Source organism: Lissotriton helveticus, chromosome 5_1, assembly GCF_964261635.1.
Source record: "Lissotriton helveticus chromosome 5_1, aLisHel1.1, whole genome shotgun sequence".
Taxonomy (NCBI): Eukaryota; Metazoa; Chordata; class Amphibia; order Caudata; family Salamandridae; genus Lissotriton; species Lissotriton helveticus.
Window position 1 is genome coordinate 1590677813 of NC_136065.1, and position 10224 is coordinate 1590688036.

General features: G+C 48.8%; 1 protein-coding gene across 2 annotated transcripts in view; it reads left to right on the forward strand.

Annotated features, from left to right (window-relative positions):
• The window catches only part of LOC144755637 (glutathione S-transferase Mu 1-like), a 150867-nt gene extending 143784 nt beyond the window's left edge, over nucleotides 1-7083 (forward strand). For both annotated transcript variants that reach the window (XM_078644778.1, XM_078644779.1), the window contains exon 8: nucleotides 6901-7083. In XM_078644778.1, coding sequence (XP_078500904.1) covers nucleotides 6901-6993 — 93 coding nt within the window. In that variant the 3' untranslated portion in view covers nucleotides 6994-7083. The remainder of the gene's footprint in view (nucleotides 1-6900) is intronic.
• Nucleotides 7084-10224: the final 3141 nt, after the last annotated feature.

Genomic DNA, 10224 nt, shown 5'->3' on the forward strand with positions numbered 1-10224 from the left:
TGTAACTTTTTGCATGGGTAATAAAAGGCCTCTCCTCAAGAGTAAAGCCCCTTTCTGCTGCCTCTAACTCGTACTGCAACCATTGAGCATAAGTCATGGACTACAGATACCTGCTCCAAAAGTAGATGTCTGGTCTATTTTGGTTTGGCAGTGAAAGCTAAAATACTCTGAGGTTGGTATGAGGACTCCTCTGCACTTGTGTGCCTGAAAGTGTATCAGGCTACCCATAACAATGGCAAGGACGATAGGTGATTAAGTAGGGACAATAGGTATTGCCACAATTCATCCACGTTAAATATACCTGGTTGCCAACAATTCTCTGTCGTATATAGTATGATTTCCTTCTGTACTTGTCATGGTAGAGGAAAAGTATACAACCGGCTGAAGGGCTTTAGTCAGAAGATTCCTCATTGACTGCACACCCCCTAGTGCAAAAGAGGAGGCATCAGTCTTGACACTTGAGGGAAGTTGATGGTAAAAGATATTGTAACCTCTTTCATAAGTTTGAAAAGGCTGTTTCATATTGTTTGTGGAATGTGTAACTGTAGATGCACACGCTATGTGCTTGAAAACGAGGCATTATTTGTGTGGCCTGCACAAGTAATGGGTCTACATTTGTCCTACACTGGGAACCAAACACCCTATTGTAGCGCGTGACTTTCATAGGGTAGCAAAGCAGAGCAGTCGAAGGCCTAATCGAGGGAGATGGTGTGGTCTAGTAATCGCCATTCACAGATGCGCAATAATATCACTCAATAAATGACTGTCCAGTCTGTGCTTCTTGGATGGGTGGGGGGGAATGAGATGGGGTCTGCGCTCTGCCAACCCCTCCCCCCCCACCAACCACACTTTTGGGTAACACCAAAAATGAGTAAGAGTTTCTCATAGAAAATGCATCCCCGCATGGCATTATGGGGTGTTTCGCTTCTCTGGTGCCCAGTCCCACACAGACACTCCGCATGCAGCCATCGTAACTGGGCTGCCACGAACTGGCTCCCCATGTGCCAGCTCACTGACATGCTTCCGCAGGAGCCGGCAGCAGCATTCTTGCCTGCCCACTCCTGCGGGCAGATACTCAATAGATGGGTGCCCTTCCCGCCCCCCCCTCCCCTTCCCCAGACACGGGTGCAAGGAAAGCAGGCCGGCCATTCAGGGGGTAATGCGCCGACACTAGGGATGGAGTCCTGGGCCCCTTCCTCCATATCTTGGGGAGCTCGACGGCACCTCGCCTGCAACTCCGCCATCTCGAGGGCAGGTTCCGGGCTCTAGCCCACCCCAGAGGCAGTTGTATTAGGGTGACTGAGCCCCACACACTTCGTCGCCATTTGGCCGCCACTTCAAACATGCTCTCCATACCACTGGAGTCAAGCTAGCCTGGCTGAGGGGTGAAACCCCGAATCCGGTCCTAGGATGCTTGTTTCTAGTCCACGGACGACCTGGCTGGCAGTTCAGGCTGGACTGTTCCCATGGGGAACATGGTCAAGACTGATTTGCATATGGCTGGGTCTAAACTGGAGTGGCATGGGGGCAAAAACGATTGATTTAGGCCCAGATCTCTGTACTGGCGTGAGTGTATGACATTATTCTGCATTCTGTCCATCAATAGTTCTTTTTGTATTGACCTCTTCATACCAGCCGCGGTCGGTAGGGGAGTATCTGCCGGGGCAGTGACGTGGGGAGGGGGAAGGGCAAGGTGGGGGTTAGTATGTATGGATAATGGAGGTTTGCAGGTAAGTAACCCATTTAAATAAATCAAACGAATTTCGTTGCGCGCACTGCATCCCCAAATGCAATGCAGTGCGCGCAACGAAATTCGTTTGATTTATTTAAATGTTTACTTACCTGCAACCCTCCATTATCCATACATTACAACCCCCACCCTGCCCCTCCCCCTACCTCTCCCCACGTCACCGCCCCGGCAGGTACTCCCCTACCGACCGCGGCTGCTTCATACAGCCATAACTTGGGCCCTCTTGGGCTGATTTTGAATATTTTCATCTTGTTTGCTCCTGTTGGCGAGGCCTAGACACCTGGAGGACTTTTTTCAGGCATCCTGGACTCCAAGAGGACTATCTTGGCAGGCAGCTGGTTTCACTGGCACCCTGCGCCAGCCTTTTACTTGGTTTCCTCTCTGGGCTTCTCGCTGTCCTGGTGCAGAAGCCTAGTCTTTCCCCCAACTCGTCCGCCGGGGTAGAGAGGGAGGGGGGGACCAGTTTGGAGTCTAGCTATCCTGGCTGATGAGGGGCGAAACCCTGAAACCGGTCCTAGGATGCTTGTTTTCAGTCCAGGGAGGGCCTGGCAGTTCAGGCTGGACTGTCCCATTGTGCGCAGGATCAAGACTGATTTGCATATGACTGTGTTCAAACTGGAATGGCATGGGGAGCAAAAAACTATGGATTTAGGCCCAGATCTCTGTACTGGGGTGAGTATGTGACATTGTTCTGCATTCTGCCCATCAGTTCTTTTTGCAGGGATCAATCAGAGGCAGAGTCCTTGGTGCAAATGGCACTAAGGGGGGGTTCTTCCTTCGAATTGCCCATGGCGCCAGCCTCCAGTCCCAGTGCTGCTCAGAAAAGCACATCTCAGAGAGCTCTGCCCCCTGTGCAAGACCTTTAAGAGGGGCAGAAGGGGCGCATCTCTGGCCTATTCTGAGGTGCCGCCCCTCTTTGCACCTTCCGGCACGGCCTTCTGGGATATCTCAGGAAAACGTGACCCAGGTTTCACAAGCCACATGTGCTCTGGTGGTCTCTGCTCCACCTCTTCCTTCTGAGAAGCTGGTCTAATCACAGGTAATTTCTCCCTTTGTGGGGGAGAAAAGTAATTAACACAGCCTAGCAGGGTGACAACAAGCCTGGGCTCTGATGCGGAGCCAGAGAAACATGACATTTCTGGAGGACCCATAAGCTATACCGTTATGACTTTAGACTTAACAGGATTGTTCTTTTCAAACAGGTTACAGTGTATATTGGTGTGACTTTGAAGTCTGTAGACCCAAAGGAGCCAGAGCTGCACCCAAAGTCAGCCTTTCCCATAGGAGTATAATAGAGCGTTACTACTGTCAAGACAGTTAAAGCACTGACTTCCCCGCACCCACATTATAAGGCCTATGCCAGACCCTATCCCAGACCCTTCTGCATCAGGGTCCTGTGCAGTTACTTGGCTGCACACAATAGGAGTCTCCCACACGCAGCCCTCACACGCGTTCATATGTAACCAGCCACACGTCCCTTACCCTTGCTGCTTCACAGCGGCCTGACACTGGCAATAAACAAATGCACTCCATTTCATCATGAGTTTACCGTGGGTCAGTCACACGTTATGAGACTCTCCCATACTAGAAGCTAAAAAAAACAGCTGCAAAAAATCCAGGCGGATTAGGTGATCAAAACCACCTGCATCTCATGTCGCGCCCAGCTGATTTTTACCGGGTTAACAAGTGACAAGGGGTTCTGACCAGACAGCCTACTTGCCAGCTGTCTCCTACCTCAGATGCCTTATGCTGGTTGTTGGCAGCTAAGACCACTTACCTCACCTAACCATGAGACTACCTGTCTCTTAAAGTGCCCCCAGACTGCACAAGAAACCCTCTTGGTCCTAGAGTCGTTGCATCTAGGTCACCAATTGTCCACATGGACTGAGCAGAACTAGGCCTAGCCTGGCTGGCTTACGTAACACTGTGCCCAGCACTCATCTGGACAAGGGTACAGTGCCTCAGCACTGATGCCTTCACACTGGATAGCTCTAGAACCTATCCACTGGCTCACTGGCTGGTCCCCCTTCTGGAGAATATTCCACATAGTACCCTCCTGCTGGGTGCCCACATTCTGAAAATGCGTACTCTTTTGAACCTAAGACACAACCTGCCGCTAGGGTCTTCAGCAGCCACCACCTTTTCGGGATGGCTGTCTTCCCTAAAGAAAGAACAGCCCACTCCTTCTTGGGAACTCCTTCTTGGGACCTCTCCCTTGCAGGGATGCACCTTTGGCTTTGCTCCCTCGTAGGCCCTCAGGCCGGCCTCACCACCACATTGGCCGTGTTGGCTCCCCCTTCGAAACAACCCTGGCAACCTACATCCTATCCTTGCTCTCCGCTGCTCAAACAGGGCGTATGCACTCTTTACTCCGACATGTGCTCCCCTTTTGGAGTATCTTTGGAGAGCCTGTGAGCCCTGTATCCGCTTCACCCAGGCCTACCTCTAAGAGTGGTTCTTCAGACAAATCCAAAATTCTTCCAAAAGTAGTTTCTGCTTTTAACATTAACCAATCAATTGAGCTACTTTTTTTCTTCCCTCAACCTGATTTGTTAGCAAAAAAAGCTCTACATACATTAGATGTCAAAAGATTATTATTGTAGTATATTGATAGAACAAAAGATTTTCGCAAAACAACTTTTTGTTGCTTTCGCTCCCCCTCACAAAGCAAAACCTATCTCTAAATCTGGTATTTCTAGATGGATTATTACATCCATCCAAACATGTTATTTTAAAGCTAAACGAGCTTTATCTATACCTCCTAGAGCATATTCTGCTCTTAAAATAGGAGCATCTGTGGTCTTCTGTGCAACATTCCTTTGGCTGACATTTGTAAAGCAGCTACATGGTCTACAGCACACACATTTAACAAACACTATTGTGTTGATGTATTAGCAGGTCAACAGGCTAATGTAGGACAAGCAGTGCTAAAAACACGTTTTCAAACAACTACAATGCCCACTGTTTAACCTCAGCTTTGGGAGAATAGTGCTATACAGTCTGCAAAGCATGTGTATCTACAGCACGCATGCCTCGAACGGATTATGTTACTTACCCTGTAACCATCTGTTCTTGGCATGTAGAGCTGTAGATTCACATGCCACCTCCCTCCTCCCCGGACGCCAATGGCTATTGCAGTTCGTATTATTTACATCTTATAAACATGGACACCTCTATACTACACTTACTCCATTCTCACCCTCTTGCGGTAAAACAATCAAACAATGGAGTTGATGCCCATGCGTATCACTCCTGAAAGGAGTCACCTTAACTCGTGACTGGACAAGACTTCTTCGAAGAAAAACAACTGGCAAACAAAGCCGGACCAGCACGAATTGCCAGGAGTATGCAAAGCATATGAATCTACACCCCAAGTAAACAGATGCCTATAGGGTATGTAACAATCCTTTCAGGTTACTTACTACCCTCAAAAGAGGTGTGGTGGTGTGCAATTCACTCTTCTCCCTTCTTCTGCCATTCCTGCTTGCCTGATAATAGCATATTACTGATTCCTCACTCAGTCAAGCATATTTATTTAATTATTTTAAAAGCTGCCATGTTATAATTGGCAGTTTCTGTTCACTTGAAAGTATTGTTACCTCCGGTACACTACCCTCTGTAATTATAGCCTTCCAGTGACTAAGATTTTAGATTGCACACACTGATTTCCATGCATTTTAATTGTGTTTTCATGTGCAACTCAATTTATTTTTATTGTCTTAACACCTTTCAGGGGAACTAGCCATTTTCCATGGAAGTGTTTCTGATATTTGAGGAATCATGGATGGTTATTTACTAGTCCCATATGTGCCTCTCCCAAACGTGTTCATTCTAGGGAGTTTAATCCATCCATGAGAGCCCAGTCACTGTCTAAACGATGAACAAACTGGTGCCCAGAAGGAAGAAGGAAGCCTTTTACTAGTGTAGTTCTTTCATTTGTTGAATATGTAATTAGTAGAAACGCATCACTAGATGGTACTTACCTTTCTGCGTTTTAAAATATTCTTCGTTTTTTTATTTTTGGGCATTATAGTTCTTTCAACCTTGATAAATAGTCTTCATATGACATGAATCCTGCTTGCTCTTGTAGAAAGTAAAATGCGATCTTTCAAAGTGGGTTGAAAAGCTAGAGTGTTTAAACTATGTGCCTCCCATGTTGTGTTATGCGTTTCCTTGCCTGTCTTGTTTCCACGATTACCATTATCTTTTCATGTGGCATTCATGTGCTGGTTTATGGAAGTCTGAGTTAGCGAACAGAGTTATCACGGTTTGGGTGCGTCACTAGAACTGTAGCAATGAGTTCTATATGGTAATGACTGTAGAGGAACATTTGATGGGGCTAGTCTTCATTATCTTCTCAAGGTTGTTGGCTGTCTTTTTCACACCTTACATTATTCTGGAGTTTCTGCATCATGTGGTAGGCCACAGTGGCGGCTGGCGATGGTGGAGCCAGCATCTGAAAGATAAAATATTTTATTATAGTTTTATTTTTCAGCTGCTGGCTGACCCAGAATGTGCAGGGAGGGTCGGGGTGGGCCATGGGAAGGGGGAGGAGGAATGGTATGTACACTTCTAAATGCGCACGTCAGTTTGGCTGGCCGTCTTAGGCTGGCCGAACTGAAATGCGCACTTAGGTTTCTCCAACCCAGCTGTATTGCAGAGCTGGGTTGGAGAAACAGCACAAACTCCCTGAGCGAGCGTTAATCCAGCCTGCTCATGCCAATCCCCACGCTGCTCTCATGCTTGGTAAGGCTTTTATTATTAAACCCACACACGGTCCCCCTGGCCCTCCTGTGCCGCTTTCCGTGCCCATCCCACCACTCTTTATATGCCTCCGCAACCACGGTTAGGCCATGTGTTGAAGGTCTTGTGTCTGGACTATGTGTTTGGGGTGGAAGGAAAATGAGGAAGAGGAGGAGCAGAAAGCACCACATAGTCAGGGTATTGAGCAGGCACATGTAATCCTGCTCTAAAATCGTCTAATGGCTGGTCTGTTTGTTTTGGCAGATGAGCTTGAAGAGGAAACATTGTTTTGTGGCAGTGTGGTTCATCAAGCCCAGTTTATTGCCCAATGAGTAGCTTTGTTAAACCATGCTCTATTTGAGACCCGCTTGCTATCGCTGACCCTTCTTTGCTTATTTTCCTAATAGGCTCTAGACAAGATTGACGCTTACATGAAATCAAGCCGCTTTATGAAAACTCCAATCTTTTTTCGAACTGCCACATGGGCCAATAAGAAGTAGGACCAGCTTCATCAGATGGCAGAAGAGCCTTCGTAACAAAGCAAAACAAAAAATTCAGTTTAATGACTAATAAATCCGCTAGAAAGTCTACATCTGTGTTTCGGTTTTATTTTTTGCCATGTTCCTGAATGCTTCACCAAGGACTGTGTATTTCTTATGTATATGGGAAACTTGCATAAGCAGTTACTAAGAAGCTGCATATTATTCAGTGCCCAGAATCCCAGAGCTCAGATCCATGCACACCCTTCTGGATTGCTGCACCATTTTGTTTTACAATCCGATACCTATCTAGGTGGATGCTCACTTGAGAGTTGTATTCTACTTCTGTAGCAGCACTGAATGTAGAGGAGACCGTTCAATCATTTGTTGTAAATCACTATGTGGGAGATGATGTGCACAAACTATGGTCCATTGAGCTAAAATAAGTTGTACATGATTGGTGTATCAGGAAACTGAGGGCCACGATGTAATTGATTTTTCATCCTAAAAATGCCCTCCTCAACGCCTCCCCCAACCTTAAACAGCACTCAAGAAAAGAAACCGGAGCAATGTATTGCAAATAGCATTTTCTTACGAGACTATATTGTAGAGAAATTAATTTTGTATTTTATAGGTCTGCTGTTACATTGCATTACAGTGCTCTGCTTACATGTGTCTAGGTGTGTACTGTTCTGAAGCTCCCACAACCGACCAGAGTCTGATTCGTCTTGCTAGGATATGTTATCAATAGCGTGCAAAGGTGTGGCCCTAGGTTTAGTGATGGGCCAACCTCAATCAGTTGTGGTGGGAGTTCTTTGCGTTTGAGTGAGACTGGAGGGTTGTACCAGATTGATTGCACTTTTTTATGCGGACCAGCAAACTACCTTTTAGATCTATTTGTCTAAGGCATTTGGGGGGGGGGAAGCTGTTAGTTGCCTCTGTGACATGTTTAGGTTATTTTGAAGAGCAGAAGAGTTTGTATTTTGTTGTAGGAGCATGTGGGGTTTCCTGGTTAAGAGTGCTGATGTGCTCACCTTAGTACCCAATGATATGTTGTATCTGGGTTGTATTAGATGTTGGCATGGTTTGCTTTAACAGAATGTCCTAATCTGCAATCCCCTTATTTGCATATATGTCGCTCTACCCACAAATATGTTTGCTCTAGTTATTAACGATGTTAGAACTACTAAGGTCTTGTTTTGCAGTGTGATGTGTCTTCAGTGTATCCATGCTATGCCTTATGCTACCATCTATTGGTGGGGGTCTGGACATTTCCCCTTTTTTTTTAATGTATAATATAAATATATATTCTATATATTTTTTTTTTGCTTCAGCCCGGGTAGAGTCAGTATGACCTACTTTGAGATGAACAGGGGTCTCCAACCTTTTCTACAGCAAGAGCTGCTTGTGTTCAATGAATATCATCCAGAGCTTCTAATGTTATCAGTCTGTCTTGTATTAGTGACCACATCAAACAAGATTAATTAGTGATCACCCTATGCAGGTTTGCCAGAAGTAAACACGTTGGTGCATCAGGTAGGGGTTCCAGCAGTAATGTAAACAAGCATTTACAATGCAATAGGTCTTGCCTTCGAAAAAGTTAGAGCTATTGGCATTGTAAATGACAAACGTTTTATTTATGGATTGGTTTTGAAAACCAATAAATGGCATTGTCATTTACAATGCCAATAGCTTAATCTCTTGCAAATGCAGACCTATTGCATTTGCACAACCACACACACAGAGCCACACACACACAGAGCCACACACACACAGAGCCACACACACAGAGAGCCACACACACAGAGAGCCACACACACACACACAGAGAGCCCCACACACACACAAAGAGCCCCACACACACACAGAGAGCCCCACACACACAGAGAGCCCCACACACACAGAGAGCCCCACACACACAGAGAGCCCCACACACACAGAGAGCCCCACACACACAGAGAGCCCCACACACACAGAGAGCCCCACACACACAGAGAGCCCCACACACACAGAGAGCCCCACACACACAGAGAGCCCCGCACACACAGAGAGCCCCGCACACACAGAGAGCCCCGCACACACAGAGAGCCCCGCACACACAGAGAGCCCCGCACACACAGAGAGCCCCGCACACACAGAGAGCCCCGCACACACAGAGAGCCCCGCACACACAGAGAGCCCCGCACACACAGAGAGCCCCGCACACACAGAGAGCCCCGCACACACAGAGAGCCCCGCACACACAGAGAGCCCCGCACACACAGAGAGCCCCGCACACACAGAGAGCCCCGCACACACAGAGAGCCTCACACACACACACAGAGCCACAGCCACACACACACAGAGCCACAGCCACACACACACAGAGCCACAAACACACAGAGCGAGACAGACACACACAGAGCCCCCCCACACGCACACACAGAGCCACACGCACACACAGAGCCACACGCACACACAGAGCCACACGCACACAGCCACACGCACACACAGAACCACACGCACACAGCCACACGCACACACAGAACCACACGCACACAGAGACACACACACACAGAACCACACAGAGCCACACACAGAGCCACACACAGAGCCACACACAGAGCCACACACAGAGCCACACACAGAGCCACACACAGAGCCACACAGAGCCACACAGAGCCACACACAGAGCCACACACAGAGCCCCGCACACACAGAGCCCCGCACACACAGAGCCCCGCACACACAGAGCCCCGCACACACAGAGCCCCGCACACACAGAGCCCCGCACACGCAGAGCCCCGCACACGCAGAGCCCCGCACACGCAGAGCCCCGCACACGCAGAGCCCCGCACACGCAGAGCCCCGCACACGCAGAGCCCCGCACACGCAGAGCCCCGCACACGCAGAGCCCCGCACACGCAGAGCCCCGCACACGCAGAGCCCCGCACACGCAGAGCCCCGCACACACGCAGAGCCCCGCACACACGCAGAGCCCCGCACACACGCAGAGCCCCGCACACACGCAGAGCCCCGCACACACGCAGAGCCCCGCACACACGCAGAGCCCCGCACACACGCAGAGCCCCGCACACACGCAGAGCCCCGCACACACGCAGAGCCCCGCACACACGCAGAGCCCCGCACACACGCAGAGCCCCGCACACACGCAGAGCCCCGCACACACGCAGAGCCCCGCACACACACAGAGCCACACAAACACACAGAGCCACACAAACACACAGAGCCACACACAGACACACACACACA